The following is a 25162-nucleotide window of genomic DNA, read 5'->3' as shown; positions in this document are numbered from 1 at the left end:
TATCTCAGGTGTGTCAATGTTCTATAGCTGCCAGGTGTGAAAGCAGCATGGGGAGATCCCAATACACTTATCATCACCAAGTCACGTTAACATAGAAACATATTATCTTATAAACTGTGTGTGATGGCCAGGGGTTATTAATACTGGCACTGAAATTTCACTGTGGGATACCAACAGCTGAACAGGTTAGCAACTCATCTAAAATAGCAGAGAGAAGACTTTCAGACAGATGTATTAGTGTTCACATGGTGGTACCCTGCAACGTAATTTCAGGAGAACCATTTCTAATGCCTTCTGATCATTCTGTGCAATGAGTACAGGTTGGAATAAAAACACAAAATGCTGGAAACACTCAGCAGGTCAGTCAGCACGTGTCAAGAGAGAGAAAGAGTTAATGGAGCCAATATTAATTCCCCCACGTCGGGCAGGAGAGGGTCGGGGGGGGTGGGGGGGTGTTAAAAATTTCAAATCGCGAAACGCAACCCCAAACTCCGCCGTGTACGTGCCTGCCGCCATTTTTACGGTGGCGGATTGCGAGGCGTGATTGTGACCGTTCTCGAGAGGCGGGGTATCTCATTATAATATTTAAAGCAGGCTTCCACAGTGCAGTTGGGAGTCTGATTTAAATTTGACGCTGGCCAGCTGGGTTCCCAAGGCTCGGGAAGCCTGGCAACTAAATGGTGACTGGAGCAGCCAGATAAAACAGGTAAGTGCTTTTTATAGCACTACTTGTGAGCCAGGAGGAGCAGGAGCACTCCCCCCAACCCCTCAAGGAAATCCTCTGCTGATCAGGGCTTCTCACTGCCACGATCAGCTGAACTCCCCCCCCCCCCCCCCCCATCCAAACCCACGACCCCAAACCTTCTGGCCCGCGATCTGCCGCCCTGTGATCTTTCCCTCCTGATTGCCGGTCCGACTTCCCCCTTCAACCCGCGATCTTTCCATCCCTTCCGATTGGGGGGTGAACGTCCCCAACAGTCCCTGGCTGCGGCCTTCTATGCTGGCTTTCCTGCTCGACACCTGACTGGGTGCTGGGCGGGAAACGGAATAAAAAGATGATAATGAGGTTCTGTCGTTAAATTCGGCAGGACCTCCGCGTTCCCAGGATTTCCAGGCCCCCCCACCCCGTGCTCCCCCGCTCCCTCCTCGTCTACCCGTAAATATCGGGGCCAACGTTTCAGGTCGATGACCTTTCATCAGAACTCATTCCGAGATTTCAGATTTCCAGCATCTCCACTAATTTGCTTTTGAGCACAGGTTGGAATTTGATTTATATATTCTTTTAAACTGTTGTTTGACTTTACAAAAAAGTTATTTCATTCTCATTCCCCTTTATTCAGACCAACTAGAATAGTTGAAATAATTAATGAAAGGCCCCCTTCTTTAGCTGGTAGATATTACAAGGAGCAGTGGTAGGCAGAGACAATTGGCCCAGTGTTTGTGGGTTGGGGAGGGGAAAATCAGCCAGAACTCTTGCTCTTGATCCTGCTGATAGTAAGAATGTGTATAAATGGCGGGTGTGAACATGATCAAGCTCAGCTGGAGTGGCCACTAGAGTCAAATGATCTCCTGAGACTCACTAGATAGGCTGACACACCAATGGCCACTTGAATGATGTCTCGGGACAACTGGTGCCTGTGGAAAGTCAACAAGTAGAGGAGAAGGGGAGGAGATAAAACGAATGTTTAAAAATCTTTGTAGAGTTAAGCATATTTATACAATTCTTAATGCTGCTCCACATAAATAACATATATTTGATTTTAAACTATCACATTTTGAAATATCTAGAATTCATATATTACATTTATAATAGTTTACAATATTAGTGAGCACAAATATTATTGAGGTGCTGTTTTGGAAGAATGACTACATCTTGGGTGCTGCAATAAAGCTGAAGGTTCTTCTATCATTGTTGAGAGCTAAATCAACACTGACATTACCATTCTAACTACCCAAATAATGATCTAACTCAATGCCATCCACATCCTGCACTATTAGCAATGCTGGGTCTGTATTATGTTCCTCTGGCAATGTAATAATGTTTAAATGACTGGGGTTGCAGTCAATGGGGTAATGATTCATATTTAAAGATGAGCTGATGGTAGAGTGTGTAATGTAATTTGTTTCAATTTACTGTAAAAGATGCATGTAGCTGGCAAAAATGGGCCAATGACTTTAATAAATAAAAGGACACATTTTTACTTAGAATTACATAGAACGTACAGCACAGATACAGACCATTCAGCTCAACAGATCCATGCTGGTGTTTATGCTCCACATATGCCTCCTCCCACCCTTCTTCATCTAACCCCATCAACATATCCTCCTATTCCTTTCTCCCTCATGTGCTTATCTGGCTTCCCCTTAAATGCATCTATGCTAGTTGCCTCAACTACTCCTTGAGGTAGCGAGTTCCACATTCTAACCACTCTCTGGGTAAAGAAGTTTCTCCTGAATTCCTTATTGGATTTATTAGTGACTATCTTATATTTTTTTGGCCCTTAATTCTGGTCTCCTCTGCAAGTGGAAACATCTACTCTATGTCTACCCTATCAAACTCTTTCATAATCTTAAAGGCCTCTATCAGATCACCCCTCAGAATTCTCTTTGAGAGAAAAGAGCCCCAGCCTGATCAATCTTTCCTGACAGGTATAACCTCTCAGCTCTGGTATCATCCTAGTAAATCTTTTTTGCACCTTCTCCAGTGCCTCTATATTCTATCTATAATATGGAGACCAGAACTGTTCACAATGTGGACTAGCCAAGGTGCTATACAAGTTTAACATAACTTCCCTGCTTTTCAATTCTATCCCTCAAGAAATGAACCCCAGTGCTTTGTTTGCTTTTTTTTATGGCCTTATTAATCTGCATCGCTATACGATTCATGTATTTGTACCCCCCTTGAGGGTTAAAATTCCCCCCAATGGTGTCAATAGTTGATGACATCATCACGTAATTACATTACACATGTCATTTCGTCATAGCTATTCTGCCAGATGCTTCTCATTTCCTATTGGTTGATCGGAAGACTGGCAGCGTGATTTAAAGGCAAATTCAGGAGAACCCCAATCTTAGGCCACCATTACTGGTAATACATTAAGCATTTGGCTGCTAATGCCAGCAACAGTAATTTCCAGTCAAAACAGCAATCAACATTTGGAATGGTCGATGGAACAGGGTGGTGGAAGCAAAGTGCCTTGACTTTTTTTTTAAAAACAAATGCTCACATCAAATTCCTTTGCTATTTTGACGGTGATGTGAACCTGTTAAATTTATACGATTTACTGTTTCTGTTAAAGTAGCCGAGAGAGGAATTTAATGCAAGTGCACCGACTGTTTGTAAAATAACATCTCACCCCAGAGAAAGAAAAGCCATGACTGATTGCAGAGATAAAAGCAGAGTCGGAGAGATAGCAAAGAAAAAGTAGAGAACAGGTAAAAAAACAGAAATCAAAACAGAGAACAAAAGATAAAAGCAAAGACTTTCAACCACAGACCATAAGGAGCTGAGGCTGCTCATTCTGCCCAGATTTTCTCAGGTACATGGTTTGTGCTCTGTTTCGCATCAGTCACATCTATGGATTGAAACACTCGACAGCCTGGATTCCATGGACCATTATGTTTATATTGAAGATTTTAGCCCCTGATATAAACCTGTACTTTCAAGGACATTAATTCTTTGTGTCCTCCATTAACAGCAAGATCTATGTTTGACTCCTATGTTGAATCCTTTCTGCTTCTTTATCCTGATTTAATGCAGATGACTTAGTCCAGATTGAGCTGCAGTACCTGGATCCATTACTGGCATTCACCAGGTGGTGGTTTGTTTCAGAACATAAATCTCTTTCAAGAGACCATAGCATGTCCATCCTTACAAGGTTCTTGGGAATCTTGCATGTCTCTGGGTGATTGTATCTCAGCAGCTGAAACATACGGTATGCACCTGACCCACTGCAGATTTGTAAGATTAGAATCCTATGATTTAAATAACAATTTGCCATTTGCTCTTGAGAAATGAGTTTATATCAATTCTTGCTGGGTAAGACTGAATAAAAATTTTCAGGTCAAAAAGTATGGTCTTTTAAATATATCTACAGATAGAAATTATATTAAATAAACCTGGGGCACATTTACTATAAGGAAGCATCCCACCATCAGAATCCTCTTTGAGAATGAACAAATTACAATTTTAACATTCTTTTGTTTAGTTCTGTTCATTTAGGTTAATTGTTTTGACAACCCAAAGGTGCTACAGTACTGACTTTGCATAATAATTCAGCTCCCCTCACACCATTTGGTTCTGCAACCCTTCCAGCTAACACCAAGGGATTGATTTTAACTCTGGCTGGTTTTCGGGCGAGTGCAGAATACACTCGCCAGAGAAACTTTGAGCCCCGGGCTATTTTAGGTCCCGTATCTCATTAACATGCTGCTGGTCCAATCCAAGCCCGGAACAGACAGGAAGTGGGCGGGAATTGGCTGCCGGCCTCTGGAAAATTGGGCGACTCTTAGTTGCCCGCCGGCATGAAAGTGGGGGGAAATGGGTTTCGGGCATGTCTCGTGGGGAGGCGGTTGAAGTCCATGGCAGGGGAGGCCGCAACTTTCCTTTTCGGGCCCAGATGAGCATTCCTCGTGGCCACACAAGAGAATGTAAAATCTTAACTGTTTGGGCCTCTGCATCTTCCCGTCCAGAAAGCTGAGTAAAATTGCGATTGGCGGGATCCAGGCGGCATTCTGGTGGGTTAAGTAACCCCGGGCTTTTTAACTGCCCGGTTTCCACTGGGTTAAAATTGCTCCCCAAACAAAATTCCAGTGAAGAGGGCAGAATAGAACAAATGCTAATCACAATTCTTTGCAACAAATACATTTTTAAAAATGTACCTGTTGACACGACTCCATGTTGCCAATATAACATGGTATTTATACATGGGTGGACTCAGTATCCCCATTATAGAACGCTTACATGTGCTGGAAAATCGTGTGGAGAATTGCTTCTGTCAGATCCCTGCCAGATTTGCACAGCACAACATCTCCCAGCTGGCCATTTAGGCAATCCTAAACTGCTGTTGCACCAAATGTGCGAGAGCTTCATTTTAATATTATTGTATTTAATTAGCACGATAATGAGCGTTTGCCCAACTCCCTGGTTTTCTCACAGGAAATGCAGCGTGCACTCAATACACCCTTGTAAAATGGGTGATGAGTGCTAAGGACATTCTGGTCTCACAGCAAGTAAGTGAGGTGGCTGTATTCTCATCTTGGGATGGAGGTAGGCCTGTTCTTCCTTGTACTGGGCTATGAGATGGCCCCGTAACTGCTTCCGCTGGTTCAATGGGCCTATCTGCTTTTTAGCATATGTACTGTGATTTGAGTTAGGGGGAAGGGGCTGGACGGGTCAGGTGCAACATCGGTCTGAAAGACTACAGCTTCATCCGTGTCGACCCCATTCATACTCCTGCTGCTGAGCAGTCCATTGGCATGTCCAGACTTAACTTTCTGTGGCGAGTTCAAAGGGCAATTAATGTGCAAGTGCAGCAACTTCACGAAAGTCGCGGGGAGGTTAAGTGCGAGATGCCGTTTCCGCGAAGCTAATGGCAAATCGTCCAGCAACTTGTGGCGATTCGCAATTCACGGGGTGTCTCTTCCTCGCCAATTTGCACATTAATAACGGCATTGTTCAGACGCTGTTATTTTTTCAGCAAAATCTGGGCCACTAAATAACGGAGAACAGTTGAAACTGGAGATGCAGCCAAGGATTTGGATCATTTATGCAAAAGCATAGAGCAGGTGAAAAGCAAAGTGTTGCATCTGTGAAGCATTTAGCTAATTATAGGGCTACAAAAGCCCTGATCTTTCCTTAAACCTCTCAGTTTAAAACGTTAAAAGGAACCGAAAATTCAGTCATGCTAACAATTCTCCTGTGCTGTTGTTCATGGTTACACAGTGTTATAAGAAATGAACATTATATGAGTATTATTCAATGTTAGGGAGTATCTGTGTGCAATGTGGCCTGTCCCTTTATGGCCACAACGTCTTGTAGCTATAAATAAGGACATCCTGAGGTATATTTGACACATACAACTCTTACGCACATCCTGTGGCAAATTAGAGTGTATTTTCTGTTGCTACGGAAATGCCTCTGAAACCAACAGGAAATTACTATCATTCCTGAAGGAGTTTATGTTTTAAGAGAAAGGTAAGAAAATAGTTGGATAAACTTCGTGTATGTGTGTCTGAGACTGCTGCTCTTGCAATGATATTTACAGAAACAAGCCAGTAAAATGCCTGGATACAACTGATCTTTGTATATCCCTGCAAAAAATTAAGAACTACTTCAAAGTAAGCTAGGAAAGTAGGATTTAAGAATATAAATTTAATGAGTGAAGAGTAAATTTAAATCAGATATCGATCAGGAAAGTGAGATAATTATTTGGAACAACCTGCCAGATAGGACACCAGAGATTCTGGAAATCTGAAACAAAAACAGAAAATGCAGGAAACACTCAACAGGTCAGGCAGCGTCTGAGAAAGAGATCAGGCAGTTCTGAAAAAGGTCCACAGCTGAAACGTTAACTTGTCTGTTCTCTTCACAGAAGCTGGCTGACCCACTGAGTGTTTCCAGCAATTTTCTGTTTTTGTCTGATGTTTTGATGGAGAAGTCGTTCACTGGCAGGATGCGTTTTTAAGGGCCTAATGACCTTTTCTCATTCTTGACTTTTCTTATCTCTTTTTGGAACCTTTTCTTAAAAAAGCGCGAGTAGAATATGTGACAAAGGGCGAGAAATGAAGTGTGATGAAAGGGCCTCAAACCTTATTGCACGGAAGTGGTCGACCTCCCGTGGCGATGCTCACAGTGAGTCGATGGATGTCCTTTTTTGTAAGAGGAGTGATTTATTCAGACCTTCCAGAACAAAATTCAGTTCACTGTTTTTATTTCTGTTCCCAATTGACAAAAATGATTAAATAAAAGCACAAAGAGGTCAGCTCCAAACACAACACTGCAGAGTCTTAAGCTGCTGAAAATCCCAAACTAAAACTTAGTGATTTAAAATACCATACGATTCGAAATCCTGAATTGTGTGGCGAGGAATTGGTTGGCGACAGAAATGGAACATCCGTTCTGCCTCGTTTTGTTGGCAGTGCTGAGTTTATTAGAATGGAATCAGTTTCCATAAGACTGTAAGGAGCCTGTAAAAGACACGAGCAGGTTTGCAGTCTCATGAGGGCCGATTTTAACTAGGGGCGGGATTCGGGAGTCCAGGGAGGCTGAAACGGGTGGCAAACTATCCACCCCCTCCCCCGGTCCTCCCCACCCCCCTGGAAGCGTGTAGCCCGGGAGGCTGTAACTCCAGAGCCTCATTAGCATTTCCCAACTGACTCCCACCTGTGGGCGGGAGTCAAAATTGGTGGGGGATCAGCCTGCCACCGGGGACCCACAGAAACGATCCCCGGCTGGGTAAGTAAGGATTTTGTGGGGGGGGGGTGGGAGTTGGTATGTCCATGGTCGGGGGAGGAGGAGAAGGAGAAGCCCAGGACAAGGGAGGCCCAAAATATCTCTGTGGGGAAAGGAGGAGCTCTCCTGTTCCTTTTGGCCCACAAGGAGCCTTTCAAACTTTTATTTTTAAATCACTTATCTGGACCTCCGCTGGCTAGGATCCTGGCTGCCACTAGCTTTTGGTGGCGGGTTGGAGACTGTGCAGGCTTTAGTCGGTTAATATGGCGTGCGCGCCCCAATCATGTCATTTGGACGCAACTTTGCCATTTAAATTAGGCCCACGCTCCTCTCGGGTAGGCAGCCTTCCCATACCTGAATTCAGGCATGTAAAAATGGTAGGGGGTGGGATCACAGCCTGAACCCTACCCCTTCCTGTCTTCTCAGCACCCCACTCCCCGCCCCATCCGCACTGTTCTCACCGGGTTGGGGGGGGGGTCTAAAATCGTTCCTATGGAGTCTATCCAATAACAGGATCCACAGTGCAGCGCACCTCTGCACTGCTTAAACTTATATTTTTGAGCAGCTAATTTTTGTGACAAGTTGAGATTCTAAACAATTTCAGGTCAAACTTTTTTTTTTCCACAGCAAATTGATTTTGATTGACTTTCTTTTCTGAAACATGGGGTCAAGCTTTAGCCGTGCTCCAGCTCCAGATAACTTATGCAATCCTTTCGCAATGTGTTCCAACTCTAACTAGAGCAAATCACAAACGTCTGAGCAGTTTGTTCACGACCTTCAGGAATAAATAAAAATAAAACTTAACCAACATTCAGTATCACTGGTATCTCTTAGCCTGAGACAATCACCACAGAAAGAGTTTTGTGCAAAAACCAGTCGGAATTTGTTTTTTTAAAGCCCTTACTTTACAGCCGGTGCTTAGTTATTAATCAGTAAAGTAAGGGGAGTTGATTTGCTTTTATTTTGTCTTGCAGCCGGTTAAAGTGGTACAGCTCACAGTCTGTAAAAGAGGAACGGTCTTAAACTGAAGATGCACAACTGGACAAAATTATCTCTCCTCTTCTTCATCTGTGCCACCCTTAATGCCCAAAATACCAGGACCCAGGAACAAGGTAAGGGCAATGGCCCATGCTTCTACTCACAGTAATTTGGGCGATTCCAAAGGCGTTTAGCAGCTGCGTTGAAAAAAGAACCACCACAAGGGATGATTCTTTTTGGTGGAATTTCAGTAAAATACAACTAGAAAGTTATTAGCTGCCTTTGTAATTTCTGGACGCATTTGCTGATTGTATGATTTGTAATATTTGGAGGGCATTGATTGTGGTTTGCTGCAGGGTGATAGTTGAAGCATTCTTTGCATTCTTTAGCTCAAAGGGCCATTGTTTCTGATAAAGAGCCTTGCAAGGTATTTTACCATAAGATTTTTAATGGAGTTTCAGCACGACACAACTAGACAATTAAATTCAGCTATATAATTTCTGTAAAAATGTACTGACTGCATTATTTAGTGATAAAGAAACATACTGATAGTGGAGTGATATATAATTACTGCATCTCCCATCTTCTGAAATCATTTTGCCTAGATATACAAATTTTGTCCACTTGCTCTATTTCTTCTCCGCTTAATGTAATCCGCACTAAAACTTTTTTCCAGTCTGCTTCATGAATTGTGGCTGTTTGCTCCTCACATTCAGCAATGCAATTAACATCACGAGTGAATCTAAAGTTGCTTACTGATTATTTTTTAATTTAATGTCTATGTTAGAATCATCCAGCAAGGCCTTAATAATTGGATCTTGCACTACATTGGTGAGTATTCTTGAAAGAATGCAGCCCTTATCTCAATCGGCTATTTTAAAATGATTGGATAACTCACCATTTATGCAGAAGATTGTATACACCCACCAGGACTTTGATTGTTACTCACCGAGTTCATAGCCTCATAATACTGTCCACAACCTATTCCCCAAGTGTCATTGAAAGCTTGTGTAAAATTAATAAAGTTGTTATAAATAGGTACCTTCTTTTCATAATATTGTTGAGCTAATTCCTCGAACCCGTTCAATTTTTCATCTAGAAGTGAATTAAATTTGGGGGTAAGATTACCTCTGATTGTTTAAAATGGAGGGATAGCCCATAGTGACACTGTCAAGATGGTGGGTGCACACTTGTTGTGAAATGGAGAAGTTTGAGTATAATCAATTCATTCCAATAGGCGGCCAGGAATCAACCAATGAGCAAGTAAGTAGCTGCAAACGTGAACATTTGTTCTAGCAGATATCCAGGGAAGTGAAAAGCAAAATGTTCATTAATTCAGCTCTGCATCGTGCAAATTCTAACTGCAGTGGCTTCAGGTTCAGGTAGTAAATCTGTTTTATTCGTGAGGCCCTTCATGGACAGCTTCATGGCCAGACCCCATTTTCTTGTTGTCAATTCGACAATGATGGTAAGGAGGGGGGCTGATAATGTCAACTCTATCCACAACATTCCAGACTTGGAAGGAAGCCTGAGGAAGTTTTGTGATCTTTCAAAAATAAAGGACAAAAGTATATCTGACCCCCAATGTCCTAATAGGTAAATAATCTAAAAGTATATACATCGATAATGCAATTGCCAACTGCCGGCAGGAGGAAAGTGATTGAGTTTCTGAAAGAGGGCAAGTAATGAGGACCAACACGAATGATTCAGAACATGTGTAGTGAACAGTGAAATACATGGAACTTGACGACAATTACAAAGGATGCTAAAGTCATTTGGAATTGATGTCTGAATCTAACTCTGCCCTGAGACTGATGTAAGTGCTTAATGATGTAGACTGTTATGTCCTTCAAAGGGAACAGCAGGAAAGCACTTAATGTAACTCCTAGCAGTACTAGCTGTAAAATGAGGTAATAGCTTGATTTTTGAAAACCTTTCCCTGTGCGGCACCATTCTACACACACATATGCAGGTGAAGTTTGCTCACAATTGGACAGCTCGCATGGCCTAAGGGTGGTGGTCCTTCCCAGGAAGAGTCTCTAAAAGTCCATGAGGTGTAAACCCAGGAACTGACTGGCCCTGACGTTTTGCATGGCATCAGCACATTAGATTATAAGAACATAGGAGCAGGAGTAGGCCATCCAGCCCCTCAAGCCTGCTCCGCCATTCAGTTAGATCATGACTGATCTGTACATCAACTCCATTTACCCGCCTTTGCTCCATATCTCGCCTAACAAAAATCTGCCAATCTCAGTCTTGAAAGTGACCCAGCTTCCACAGCCTTTTGGGGCGAGAGATCCAGATTTCTACAACCCTTTTTGTGAAAAAGTGCTTACTGATTTCACTCCTGAATGGCCTGGCTCTAATTTATTTAACAGATTTTTTTCTTGCTGGTAACAGCACACACGTGATTAAAGTAAGGTACTGTCAGCTGATCTTTCAAAGAATATAACTGCAGAGAATATAATTACAGTCCGGCTGATGTACCCACATCAGGACAGGTCCTTGATATGTGTCGGCTGATTGGTGCTATTGTTCCTGGATGGGGACCTGTCTCACAAATTGTTCAAAGTGTTTGCAACTACCATTCAACTGAAACATCCCAAATGATTGACATCCCGTGGATCCTTTTTAAAAATAATTGGTTTGATTGGCAGCTATATCTGTGCTGAATCAGGTTTGAGAGAGGAGTGGGGCCATAATTCTTTGTAGACCCTTTGACCTCAGAAGCTCCAGCTTGCAGGTTTATATTTGGCTACCTGCACTAATCAGACTGAAGCTTGTCAGAGGTACATGCCTAGCCAGATAACTCTGTGGTAGTGAGTAGCCACGTAAGAAGTAAGCAACCATGTCAGGAGGGTCTGTCTTATGCTGAGGGTTAGCGCAGGGGATGTTTCGATATTCTGAGGAGATTAGTGTAAGTTTGAAATTAATGTAAACGTCAGGGCTGATTTTCCTCTCAGGGTCCCTTGCAGGGTGTCCGACAGGTACAGGATACTGAAGGGGCACTGCACCTGTGAGGGAAGAAGGGCCTCAAGTTTCTTGGCCCAGGCTATTTGCATGGCCCTGGTACACTCCCATTACACACACGCCCCCAAGCAGGTCCTTATGCTGGGATGGATGGTGTGGCGTGGAAACAAGAGCGTAGCTGCAAACTGTGAGGTTGGAGAGCAGCAGCCAAGGGTATGGAGCCCAGAGATCACCCGGGAGGGGGGAATCACTAAATAAATATCTTTGACATGGAGAACCTCTCTGTGGGCATCACACACCAAAGCAAATAATATCCTTCCCTGTTCATGTTGGCCACTGGACCTATGGTGGGTGTACGAGTGACTACATGGTGCGGTCTATCACATATTGAACCCCAGGGAGGCCAGCAACTGAACCAAGTGGCTTTCCCTCGGCTATAATTAGTTTTGATCAATATAAAAATATATGTACCTTGCTGCATTCTGAAATAGGACTTCCGTAACCTTTGTTATAGAGCACTGCACTGCATTGTGGTTGGCCTGTGAGTGCCAGGAATGCAGCATCGCATGTGAATTCCGGATTGTAGTTATCTTTACTGCCACAGATGAAGCTGTGTAGAATCTCCTCAAGCAAGTACATCTTGGTGAGAGGCTGCTGATGCATTGCTGAGTCAGGACAAGACAGCTGCCTCGGTGTCATCTTCTAGTACGTGTGGCACACCTCCTATACTCTTTACTCTCAACAGTATCCCTTTCTTGCTCCTGCTGTTTCAGGCACTGCATTCCAGTAATGGAAATAATGCCCGAGTTATGAGACCCTCACATGCTCTTCTGTAGCCTCACCTGGCATCACTCACCTGGTATCACTTAGCTGGCAATATGACTTTTTTTTATTTGTTCATGGGATGTGGGCGTCGCTGGTGAGGCCATCCCTATTTGCTCTTGAGAAGATGGTGGTGAGCCGCCTTCTTGAACCGCTGCAGTCGGTGTGGTGAAGGTTCTCCCACACTGCTGTTAGGTAGGGAGTTCCAGGATTTTGACCCAGCGACAGTGAACAGACTCAGTTAAATATCAGTAGCATTAACAGCTCTCAGTTAGAGTTGCTAAGGCTTCAATTATGAAAGGTACATTGTTAAGGTCCTTAGCAGGGAGTCAAGTTACCTAACACTGTTTTTTTTAAAAAGCATCACTAGCACTGGTTTTACACATTGGAGGAAACCTTTGGAGCAGTGTTAAAAATGAAAACTTTGCTAGCACTTTACTCTCTGATTTCCACTGTTACAAACCATTACTGTCTATAATTAGTGCTGAGATGAAATCTTCCTTCTTTGTTATTAACTCTGTTGGCGAGTATCACAAAGATACTCAGAAGGCTAATTGTAAGATAGCACTTGCATTCAAACAGCCTCCAAAGTAACTAACATTGACAGCATGTTGTGCTGTTCTCATTGTACATCTAGATTCAGCACACAATATAAACTGCTCTGAACTCTCAGTACTTGAAGAGAGGAGGTTTCATGCAGCTGAGAGACAAGTCAAGAATTGAGAATGTGATGTTTGAGTCCCAAAATGTGAGCAAGTCATCAGTGAATCAAAACATGAAGATGTAGGAAGGTGTTGTACCTGACTAATAACCACACAAGGCTTTGTGGGGAGCATGGTGGAGTTGGCCTACTGAATGTCTCCAGTATAAATCAGCTATTCCATTGATATAAGAATGCCAAGAAAGAATTTCAAGACCAGACTGGGCCACCAATCTCACCATAACAAAAGTTTAAGGGTTAAATGGTTAAATGCCTTACTGAAAATATCATTCAGAATATTCTTTTTAAATTTTCTTTTTGATGCCTGTCGTTCACAAGAACACATTACAAATAATGTTCTTGATAACTTGCAAGGAGAGGTACCTTAAAATCCGTAATGACTGATATTCGAGCAGAAATACTTGTGAAGGTACGATCAGTGTGTAAGTGAGTGTACACGCCAATCTGCTTCTTTATTGAACTCATGTCAACATTCCATGTTGACTTATCCCAGTGAGATTTAACTGTCTGGTTAAAGTGGAAAATTATCTAGGCTGCAAAATCTATTTTGCTTGTAAACACTTTACTGTCAACTTTTCCCCCCTCTTTTAAGGTATTTTGTCCCCATTCCTTCTTCTTTTGATCCTTCTGCCTTATGTATGACTTCTGATAGAGGTCAAACAAACACTCCTAACCCCCTATTCTGTGACCAGTCACAAAGAGACGTGAGGTGCTTATTCTCTGGTTTACTTTCACTTCCTTGTGCAGAAATGTCCTTTTCTGCTTGCCATCTCTCCATGAAAGCACGACCTAAACTCTGAATGTCAGTACATCAGCTGACAAAGACGTAAACCCACATCCTACCTCTCCATGACATAAGGTACCTCAACTTTAAAATAATAGCAGATGTACTCTGAGAACATAATGCACTGAATGAAATAAAAGCAAAAGTTATTTCAGTGAAGAGTCTCTAAAGATTCACTTACACTAGAACGGCAGTGTCAACTCACAGCAGCTTCATTGAATGTTTTGTGTAAATGTAGCATGAGTCAGGACCCGACCTGACACTAAGAGGGAATCTTGTTTCAGAGGTAGTTCGACCCTTGACTTACATTACACAAGTTTTTTTTATATATGTTCATGGGATGTGGTTGTCACTGGCAGGGCCAGCATTTATTGCCCTTGAGAAGGTGGTGGTGAGCTACCTTCTTGAACAACTGAGTGGCCTACTAGGCCATTTCAGAGGGTGATTAAGAATCAACCACATTGCTGTGGGTCTGGAGTCACATATAGGCCAGACCAGGTAAGAACAGTAGGTTTCTTTCCCTAAAGGGCATTAGTTAACCAGATGGGTTTTTACAACAATCCAGTAGTTTTATGGCTACCGTTACTAGTTTTTTTTATTCCAGATTTTTATTTAAATAATTGAATTTAAATTCCCCAGCTACTGTAGATGGGATTTGAACTCATGACCCTAGAATATTAGTCTAGGTCCTCGGGATTACTAGTCCAGTAACATAACCACTATGCTATCGTACCCACTTTTTCTCTTCACCAAATCCACTTCACACTGACACTAAACTTGTAGTTTAAATGCACCCTGAGAAGGAAGAGCAGACTGCTCTAGAAATGGTCCAACAGCATCAAAAAGACAACCGAATGTGTACTTTCGAGTGTATTGTTTTGTGAGTTTGCACATTCTTGTAAAGGAACATTATTCCCCTGCCCTTAACCAGTACCTAGTGACTGAAGATAATTGATAAATGGGACAATGTCCCACTATGAAGTAATACTGTTCACCTCTGTACCAATTAGACTTCCAGAAATACTTTGGGCTTAATGATTAATCTTTATTGCTGTCTATTTGGACCTAAGAGAAAGGATTATTGAGCTTCTTTCCTCAGCAAGTTCTTGATAACTACCCAGCATATTGACAAGACATCAGTTAGCTGAACTAACAGGGACTGGGAGTAATCATATAATTTATTTAATCCAATAAAGATCATGTGAGTCAGGGTAATGTGATATACTTTTGACAGACTGGATGAAGATTTCATAGGAACATAGGAACAGGAGTAGGCCAATTAGCCCCTCGAGCCAGTTCCACCATTCAATGAGATCATGGCTGATCTGTGACTTAACTCCATGGGCACAATTTTAAAAGGGAAAAACGGGTGGGATGGGGGTGGGGGGGGCATTCAAAATCGCAACCATTTCGGACCCGCCCCCAACCCGCCTCCACCCACCCACTTCCGGTTTTCACTGGGGCGAGACAAGGGGTGGGCGACCAACCCACTCCAATTTCAACCCCTGGGGCCGAGATTCCCAGGCCTTCTCTTTCACGCCACGTGAGAGGAGGCAAGAAGGTCTGAAACTGCAGGTATGAGCCTTTCTGGCACAGCTTGTGGGCCCGGAGGAGCAGGAGTGCTTCCCCCAGGCTCAACGAGTCTGCCCGCAGCGCCTCCCCCACCGCAAACGATCGCGGACCCCCCCCCTTCCTGATCTCTGACACCACCCTCCCAATGATCGCGGGCCCCCCTTCTGATCTCCAACCACCGCTCTCCTGATCTCTGACTCCACCCTCCCAATGATCGCGGGCCCCTCCTGATCTCTGACTCCACCCTCCCAATGATCGCAGACCCCCCCTCTGATCTCCAACCACCCCCCTCCTGATCTCTGACTCCACCCTCCCAATGATCGCAGACCCCCCTCTGATGTCCGATCACCCCCTCAACGATCACGGACCACCCATGAAGACCCCTGATCCCGACAACCCTCCCCTGTGGACTGACCCCCAATCCCTCCCCCCCTCAACTGACTCCCCCCTGTGCCAACCCATGCCCCTGTGCCGACTTGTACCCCTATGCCCACCCTGCCCACCATGCCCCCCCCCCCATCCATACAAACAAAGACTTACCTGAACCCGTCCTTTCCCTGGCTACGTCAAAATCGTACGGACTTCCAGGAAACCCGTACTTCCGGGTTTCGGGTCCTCAATTTGACCCCCCGCCTTCTTCCTGGCGTGGGGTCAAAATCATGCCCCATATACCCGCCTTGGCCCCATATCCCTTAATACCTTTAGTTTAAAAAATATATCAATCTCAGATTTAAAATTAACAATTTCTAATAAATTTCTTTCTGGTCACTTTGTGTTAGCAATATTGTAAAGACAGTGAGAAGGTTTCCTATGTTTGTTCTTTCTAGCAAAATCATAGCTACTTCTAAACCTTAGGCTGAGTCACAAAGAGAAGTGTGTGAGAGTGGCCGGAGGCAACTCCTCTGGTTTTTCCACCCTTCCTTGTGTTGAAATGCCTGGTTACTGATTCTATTAAAGTAGAACTAAACTCTGCGCGTCAGGGATCAGAGATGAAACCTACCTATCTTGAACCAGTTAAGATATTGCATCAACAGGGTAATTCTCCCCCTGTAGGGCACCAATTCTGTGCCGTGGCCTCTCTGAGAACCGCATTGTCTGCATTGTCTGGATGCTAATTGTGGCTCTCTGATTGAAATTGTTAACTTAGTGCCAGTTTGAATCAAATTATAGGAAGTTTTCTGCTGTGGTTCAATGCTCAATGGGAACTAGGCTGAGTCTCGTCAAACTGACTCTGTTTAAGACCATTACACTTGGCAGAAAGACAAAACCTCCATCTCATCATTTTGAGCCGGATTCAAACTAAATCTCAGAAGCAAATGGACAATATTCGAAATCATTGTCTCCCACTCCAACAGCTTCATTCCTATTCTTTCCCACTTTCCATTCTTCTAGCATATTTCCTCCTCAGTCTCCTCAGACGGTTCAAAGAGGATATTTTATTATGTGGGAAAGTACAGATTTAATCACTTTAAACAGTGCAATCTAGAAACAACTGTTTGCAATGTTAATATAGAGACACTTAACACCTTCATATGACATTCTACTCTCTGCCATTTTAACAGAGACATTGGGGGTGATTTTAACCCCCAAGAACGGGTGGGTTGGGGCCGGGAGGGAGTTGAAAATAGTTGTTTTTTGGGTCGCAACCGCAAAATTTTCGGACTTTGCATTCCCAGTGGGAAGCCTGTGCTTTTCCGCGCTGACGTTAAACCCGGAAATAAAGCCGGGTTGCAGTCGCAACCCAAAAAAACACTATTTTCCCACCCGCCCCCAACCCTCCCATTCTTGGGGTTTAAAATCACCTCCATTAACTCATTTAAAATAAAATGGGTTAGTACCTCAGTTGAAATAGTGCACAAAGGAATGTCATCTGAATGCATTAAGCATCTGTATGCTAATATTGCAAACTGAAATTTTTAGACTTGTTGTTTTAAGAATGATTGAATTGGCTTTTGAACTAACCACAGTGAATCTCCACTGCAGCCCATGGTACATGATAGAGGCTCCTGGCACTCAGTTCCCAGCAATATTGGATAATGTACATCGCCCTATAGGGATCAAAGAGTTTTTATACTGATTGCAAAGATAAGTGAAATCCAGTTTCCCTAAATCACAACAGTGGCTACACTTCAAAAGTACTTCATTGTCTGTGAAGCCTTTAGGACATCGTGAGGTCATGAAAGGCACAGTATAAATGCAAGTTCTTTCTAAATTTCTGGAGTGAATATTTACAGCTGTACTCCAGAATGGCATCACTCATGTCTAAGTGTTCGTACACAAGGATATTCCCAACATTTCTAAACTTGCTGACTCCAACATTGTAAAATATTTAAAAAGTAAAGAAAATGTTAATTATAATTCTTTGTAACTATTAACTACAAAGCACCCCGATGGTGAGATGCCTTTTTGCAGTAAATATGCTCAAATTATTTTGTATAATTTTAATTTGCAAGGATATTTACTTGCTGCACATTAATGTACCAATGAGGTTGGAGCTGGGCCTATCGTTCAGTAAATAGAGTTTTAGTTGCCTAAAATCAAAGAACATTCCCACATTGATGAATAAAAAAATTAAACAAATAATAAATAAATATATACATACATAATGGAAATAATTACTTACAAATTAGGTGCAGTGAAGGTATTTCAGATAGCAGGTGGTGTTTTATTTTAGATCAACAAAAGCCTAAGGGAACAGCAAGTAGCTTGAGTGCACATGCAAGAATCTAATTTAGATTTAGGGATTAGAGATAATAAGGTGCAGGAAAGAAGGATAGATTAGAGGAGACTATATATACAGTTTTATAACACAGCATGAGTTTTGAAATTCAAGTGATTTGCTGTTTATATCATACTGTGTTTGATACGTTTTTATATTCACATACTTGCAAAGCCATAAAAACATTAATTTGTTTCAAAATTATATTTTAAACATATGGCATCAACAGGATGTCTTAGCCAGCAGTGAGATATGATGAGTATCACCTATTTATGAGGCTGATAATAATTCTTTCTCGACTTTATTACTTGTGAGTTAAACTTTCAGCCTCACTTGCGGAGTTATTTATCGTATCTCAAGGCTATCTCATGGCATGTCTTCTATTTATGACATTTTTCTCATTAGTGCATTTTGGGGAGGTTTGTGTGGAAGACCATGAGTCCTGAGAGTGATGGAAACCAATAACATTTGATTTATCAGCACGCATTAGGATTCTGGCAGTCCTGTGAGAATAGCAGTTTATAAGGTATTGAAATGATTGCACATGATTACAGGATACTGTACTTAGGCACTCAAATAATAAGACTGAGTTTCATTTAAGGGCCTGATTTCCCCCCCACCTTTCATTTTTCTGGAGTTACAAGCTGTTACCCTTTAGTGTTTTATATCCACTGCACTATATTCCAGCAATCTAAGATAGTTCAGCATCCTCAGTTCTGATGTGTCAAGTGTATAATTCCTAACCGTCTAACAAAGTTTGCTTTCATTTTTAACATCCCTGCAATATACTATTGATTGGGTTTCAAAATTGTAGGAGGAAGGGAAAACTGAAGGAGTTAAGGAAACATTGAGGCCTTCCGCCCGGTGGCTTCAAGTAATAGTGCCCCGAAAATCACTGGTAAGAACTTACCGCCCCATTCCCACCATCACTGAGGCCAACACCATTTTGTCAGGGTCCACAGAATAGGCTGCCCAACTGGCCGCCTGAAGCAAGCGCACAGCTAATTTAGGTATTTAAATTGGGGTCCTGTGACATCAAATATACCCCATGTTCTTTTTGTTTATTAAGAAACCTAGGTGATGGAGATAGGTCTATAGTGCAAGACACCATCAAGTTTGAAAACATTGGGGGAGATAATGAGGTAACCAGGAAATAGTGATTAGGCAATAACAGATTTGGGTTTCAAAATTGTAGAAGGAAGGGAAAACTGAAGGTGTTAAGGAACTCCATGATTTTGGGATCCTCAGAAGGAATTAGTTAGAATAGAGAAAGTACATCTCGCATTTCGCTCCAGAATGCCTCATGAACAAGGCCCTTGCCATCAATGACCTTACTGTGGACAATTGCATTGACATCCTGGCTTTGATGGAAACTTGGCTCATGGGTGGCCACACTGTCCTCCTCCAACAATTCTCCTCCTTTGTCCACTTCAGTGGGACTGCCCTCGCTTGGTGAGGGTGTGGGATTCATTTCAAGGGTTAGGTTGGATAGGTATTGAAGGAAAAGGGGATAATGTGAAATAGTAACAGGGCAGGTAAATGTGATTAGGACTATTTACTCCTGTGGAAGTTAAATGCCGACATGAACTGATTGGGCCAAATGGTCTGTTTCCATGTTGTAACATTGATATATTTCTATGTACTCTGCATCCTCCCCCTCTATTCACCCCATCACTGGCGGCCCTACCATCTCCTTTGGCTTTGGTGTTTCTTTCTTTTGATTATGCCTCCGTGAAGCACCTTGGGACATTTATTTATTTTGTTGTTGTTTTCTTCTTCTCCTCCTTCATCTTCTTCTTCTTCTTCTCCTCTATCCACATAGGAAATTTGGGAGTTCTATTTGAGATCAAAAAAGACAGTGAAGCTAAGAATGTTGATGTTGAAACAGGCCTAAGAAGCCATACGCCAAAGGGAAGAGGTGGCCAGTATTGTTTGGATATGAAAGAACTGTGGCCTAGAAATCCGGCTATGCTCATTTTTGGGCAGGGAGGTGGGAGCAAGCCATCAATGTCACAGCAAACAAGCAGCTCCATTGCTAACCAACAACAGCTAAGCAACGACTGGCTTGAATTAGACTTCTTCATCGGGCTTCAGGCATTTTGCATAAAAATCAGCCATTGGTCATTATAACCTCAGTAACTGCCCTCCATTCAAGTGTCGAGCAGGTTAATGACCTGTGATACAGAAAACATTCTCTGCTGTCACTGTCACGCCACTTGGTTTACAAAACAAAAATCAGAGTGCTGCACGCTCAGTGGCAGTGACATTCCCACCTACTGATCAATAACTGTCCTTCACCTAGTTACGGGCTGTAAAGTGAATTCCAGTTTTAACCCAATGGTAAAATATTGGTGCTCATGATAAGGATAAAATCATCTGAGAAATGATTAATAACCCTGCAGTTTCATCTAAATCGCAGATTTATAAGGGGCTGTCTCATATGAACTTCATCTCAAACATACCTTATTTAGAATAGGTTCTCCCAATTATAGGGTGTAGTAGCTAAGTTTAGCAACCTGTGCAAAGGAGGCACAGGCACTTCTCAGCATGCACAGAGTTTTTAAGATTTAATCATAGCACGACAATGTTGGGAAAAACAGTAAGTAAGATATGCAGCAAATTTTTGGCGGGAGTATTTGTAATTATCTGTGCTGACAGGGAGTAAATCAAAGTGTTTGAACCTTTACCAGCCTTGGCTATTGAACGTAGCGGTTTGTCCATCTATTTCCTGCCTCATACATTGAGACATGGGGCTACAGCTTGTGTGATGGATTCATGTTTGCACCCACAGTTCCCTTGGTAGTGAGTCTCCAATCTCGATCATAGCATCAAGGTGAGGCACCAAGTGGAGTTCCTGCGTTTTCTCATGGAGAGGGATGGAAACAATGACAGCAGTCACTGCAGTTTGCTGTAATGCAACTTCAAGGCCCCCATTCTCACATACAACCTCAAATTTTCCAAATTCGCAGTGTTAATGAGGACCTACACCAGCTGGCTATGTACATTGGCAGATTGTGGGCACACAAACCTGGAACAGTGGCCCTTTATGTTTGGCTTGGGTGTGAAACCTTTTTGACAAACCCGCGGTACATTTAAAGACTTCTATTCTGATATAATTTCTGTCCCTTAGTGTTGTGATGGCAACGGATGTTCCAGAGATGCATATCTATCCATGGTCTAAGAGTACTGGTAGCTGTGTATTTGTTATCTGCATGTCTCATTAGGGGATGGAGATCTCCAGTCTAGCAAGGAGTCAACACTTGCCTGGGTTATCTAGATCAACCTTTTTTGTGAGCTTTACAAATCTCCCCAACTGAAACTAAATGCTTATCCCTGAGCCACCAGCACAACAGGATTAAAATCCAGCATTGTACCAAATTAATGTTTGACATTAATATTTCTATTCCACATGCATATTTGCTTATCACGTTTCCTCTTTTTAGAATTGGGGAAATCACACGTTCCCTTCTACTTATAATTGTTTCATTTCTGCCATCACAAAGAGTTGACTGCAGGGATGGACTGGTGAAGGAAAAGTAGCCAACATTCACTCAAAGGTCCATGGTTTCAGGAACAAAGTGTGTCCTGATAACAGAATAAGTAAAATACAAGGGGATTCCCTCCATCTCCTCCAAAACACAGTAAGCCATGTGGATCATTCGTGATTAATAAGTCACCAATTCTAGTTTAAAATACTTTTTCAATACCTATTAGTTTTTTTCAATTAAATTTACATGCATTCAATTATCTCCTGAAACTATAAAGAATTTGATGTTTCCCTTTAAAACAGATTTTAAAAGAAAAAATTGCTAAAAATGGGGATTTTCTTCCCGCTGATGAAATGTTGCTGCAGTAGTGATCTTACTGAATACAAGAGGAACTGCAGGTTCAGACATTCAGTGTATGTGCTTGGTTGAGGAGCCAATGGTGCAAAGTTACTATCTGTGGGATTATGACTGAACTCCTCCAAGGATCACCCCCAAACATAAAAATAGCCTGGTGTTATGGGTGCCCTATAGGCCACATAATGGCTGACTCAGATTGGTGTTAAGTTTGGAGTGATGAGTGCTGCCTCTCTCCTGTTGATGCACTGCATGTTCCTGGTGCTAAAGCATTCATAGACAACTTGATTCTGGATCATGGTTTCTTATGTAGCACAACATCTATCCCACTGCTTAAGGTCAGCCTTGGAGCGCTCATTTGTCGACCCATTCGCCTCTTTCACCAATGTGAGTGAAAGGTGGTCCTGTGTGAATAAACATGCCTACATCAGTAAAGAACAATAAGGCAATGATGAAGAAGGCTCTCCTCGCATGAGGAGCCCTGCCTTCTTTCCTTCACATCTCGTGACTACACCACACTCTTTTTCAGAGGACAATGTTCAGAAGTTCCTCCATTGTTTCCGATCCAGCAGCAGCATTGGGTCCCAGCTGATGCTCTCTAACCATGGTCATTATCATACCTGGGCCGTTACCCTCGTCAGGTGTGGTTTGGGAAATCACCCTCCCAAAAAGAAAAGTGGGAATAACGTGGAGACCATATAATCATCCTTCTGGTAGTGTCAGTGTGTGTGGATATAAGTTCTGACTGAAATATCAATATAAGACAATATCACAAAGCTCTAATAACATGCAGTAACTTCACTCCGAGTCCTTTAACCATAAAATTTGATTATCTTCTTCACAATAATAAAGGTTGACAAATATATAGGGAAATATTTTACATTATAAAATCACTAACCTAAGTGACAGAGCAGATGGAGCAAACTGGGGCCAGTGCAGCAGACAACCATGAGAATTGAGGTGACATTGTTTTATCTTGACATTTTGGTCAGAATTTATTGGAATGAAGATTACATCCACAAATGGCAGCAGAATGTTATATCCATATTATACCTATAGCACATTTTAGAAAATTGTAAAATCAAAGGTCAAAATCTGTTATTAAGGAGATCAACTCTCCATGTATTCAGGAGATAATTCAATATAAACAAATTTAAGTGTGAAAATCAGATGAAACAAACTGGGGGTCAGTTCAGCTAGACAGCCATGTACCAATGGTGTTGCCGTCAATGACCTGGATCAGATACCAGTGTCTATCAGACCAATATTTAGATAGACTTGTCAATACAGAAGGGTCAGGAGGTTTAATCAGTTCTCTTTGGCTCGGCTATATCCAAAATGTTTTTAAGGTTGTTAAATTACGTGTTTGGGCAGAAAAGCCAATAAAATGTTGCAAAATAAGCAACCTCTTTCTTTTTTTTAAAGCTGAAATGAATTTTGGGATGGATAATTGCATAATTGTGTGTCTCTGGCACAAACTGCACATTGAGGCAACCACAATCACCCAGTATGATCAGGGAGTGCTGTGATTATGGAAAGATGCACACAGTGCTGGTGCTTCCAGTGCTTTCTCCACTTTCCACAGTTTCTGTTTATAGATATTACTCATTTATCTGGATTGGGATAATAACTGGCACCCTAGAATTATATCCGCATGCTAGCTTCTGTTTCTCCCCTTAAGCAATGAAATAGTTTTTGGTGTAAGACCTTTTATCTTTTTATTTTGTTTTTTCACTTCAATTTGTTTGTTTATCCCTCTCCATCATGGATACTAACATCTTTCCATCAACAGGGAAAGCAAGACAACTGGCCACCCACTCCTCTGCATAGTCCTCCAGTACAACCGACCATTGATTCCTCTGTGTAGTCCTTAAGGACAACCGACCATCGAGGGAGGGGCGAGGCCATGGATAAATAACCGGACTGCAGGCAGAGTTGTATATCTACGCGCCGGAGCTATTTGTACTGAGTAAAGCTGAGAACTCCAACATGCATCGCTATAGTGGCAAATTGTTTCAGTGCGCAATTTTTAAAAATTAGCAATAAGACTATCTATCAGTTTTTTATGTCTTGTTCAATTTATAACAGAAGATGGGAAGAGCCATGAATAAATTATATGGTTGCACAGTGGCCAACACTGATAAGGTTTGTTTGTAAAGACTATTTTTGAAGGTAGCAGCATTTAAGTATTCAGAGAGTTAATAAATAAGGAACAGGAGAAATAATCTCATTAAACGGTTTGTAAACCATGTGAGCAATTTAATGTCGTCTAAACCCTGAGCTGAGATTATTTCATTGGAGTCGCAGTCATTCATTGTTATTTTTGGAAAGCACGGCACCAGTATTTGACTCTGTGGAATGGTATTTTGTTAGATGTGTGTCTCAGGCAGTATAATTGGCTACAATGTGCCATTCAGTAGATGAATGATGATGTCCCTCAGTCAAAGATTAAGTTTGTGATGTAATCACAGTAAGGATACCAAGTACAAGTTTATAGTACTGGAGTCTGTAATTCTACCACCAGTGGACAATCACCATCCATGATCCAACTAAACAAGCGTCGGTGTAAAGATTTTATATTTGGTGCTGGGCCCCGGGATATTAACTGCATGTACCGGTTCCCCAGGTCTTCGTTGTTAGAACTGGCTGCCAGTATGGGTGCCGCATATACTAGGTTATTTAGAGGAGGAGCAGGAAAGAACATTCTGGCAAGTCTGAGGTCATAGAGGAATGATGTGGAGATGCCGGTGATGGACTGGGATTAACAATTGTAAACAATTTTACAACACCAAGTTATAGTCCAACTATAACACCAAGTTATAGTGGGATTAAAAATAAAATCGTTGGACTATAACTTGGTGTTGTAAAATTGTTTACAAGTCATAGAGGAAGACAGAGAGGTCCCAGCAGTACCATAAGCAGTGAGTACCTTCCAGGCACAGCTTCCTGGATCTCACCAGGGAGCAGTGTCTTAGGAGGCTGCAGCTGAGCAGAGAGGCAGTCACTAATGTGTGCTGCCTGCTTGAAACAAACTGATAGATGGCCTAGCACAATAGTACTCGTAACAGTTAAAGTGACCTCAACACTTATTGGCAGCATCATCCCAGGCAACAGTTGGTCAACTGCCTGGCATCAGCCAGTTAACTCTTCATCGCTGCATAGAGGTCTCTGATATCCTCTTGTAGAATTCCAGCATTGTCTTTGGCATTGACCATCAGCAGTAGGGGAGATAGACTAGTTATCGCTTATGCAAAGATATGAAATGGCCTGGATATAGTGCCAGCATCAGAGCCAACCATCT

General features: G+C 42.3%; 1 protein-coding gene across 2 annotated transcripts in view; it reads left to right on the top strand.

Annotated features, from left to right (window-relative positions):
* The first annotated feature begins 6149 nt into the window (after nucleotides 1-6149).
* lipca (lipase, hepatic a) overlaps nucleotides 6150-25162 on the top strand; it is a 59955-nt gene continuing 40942 nt past the window's right edge. The window contains exons 1-2 of one of the 2 annotated variants that reach the window (XM_067971505.1): nucleotides 6150-6196; nucleotides 8428-8565. In XM_067971505.1, the coding sequence (XP_067827606.1) occupies nucleotides 8484-8565 (82 nt within the window). In that variant the 5' untranslated portion in view covers nucleotides 6150-6196; nucleotides 8428-8483. Of the gene's footprint in view, nucleotides 6197-8273; nucleotides 8566-25162 lie in introns of those variants that run through there. The other variant, XM_067971504.1, reaches the window with a different exon arrangement.

This window comes from Heptranchias perlo, chromosome 34 (assembly GCF_035084215.1).
Source record: "Heptranchias perlo isolate sHepPer1 chromosome 34, sHepPer1.hap1, whole genome shotgun sequence".
Lineage (NCBI taxonomy): Eukaryota > Metazoa > Chordata > Chondrichthyes > Hexanchiformes > Hexanchidae > Heptranchias > Heptranchias perlo.
This window is presented reverse-complemented; position numbering and strand designations above follow the sequence as displayed.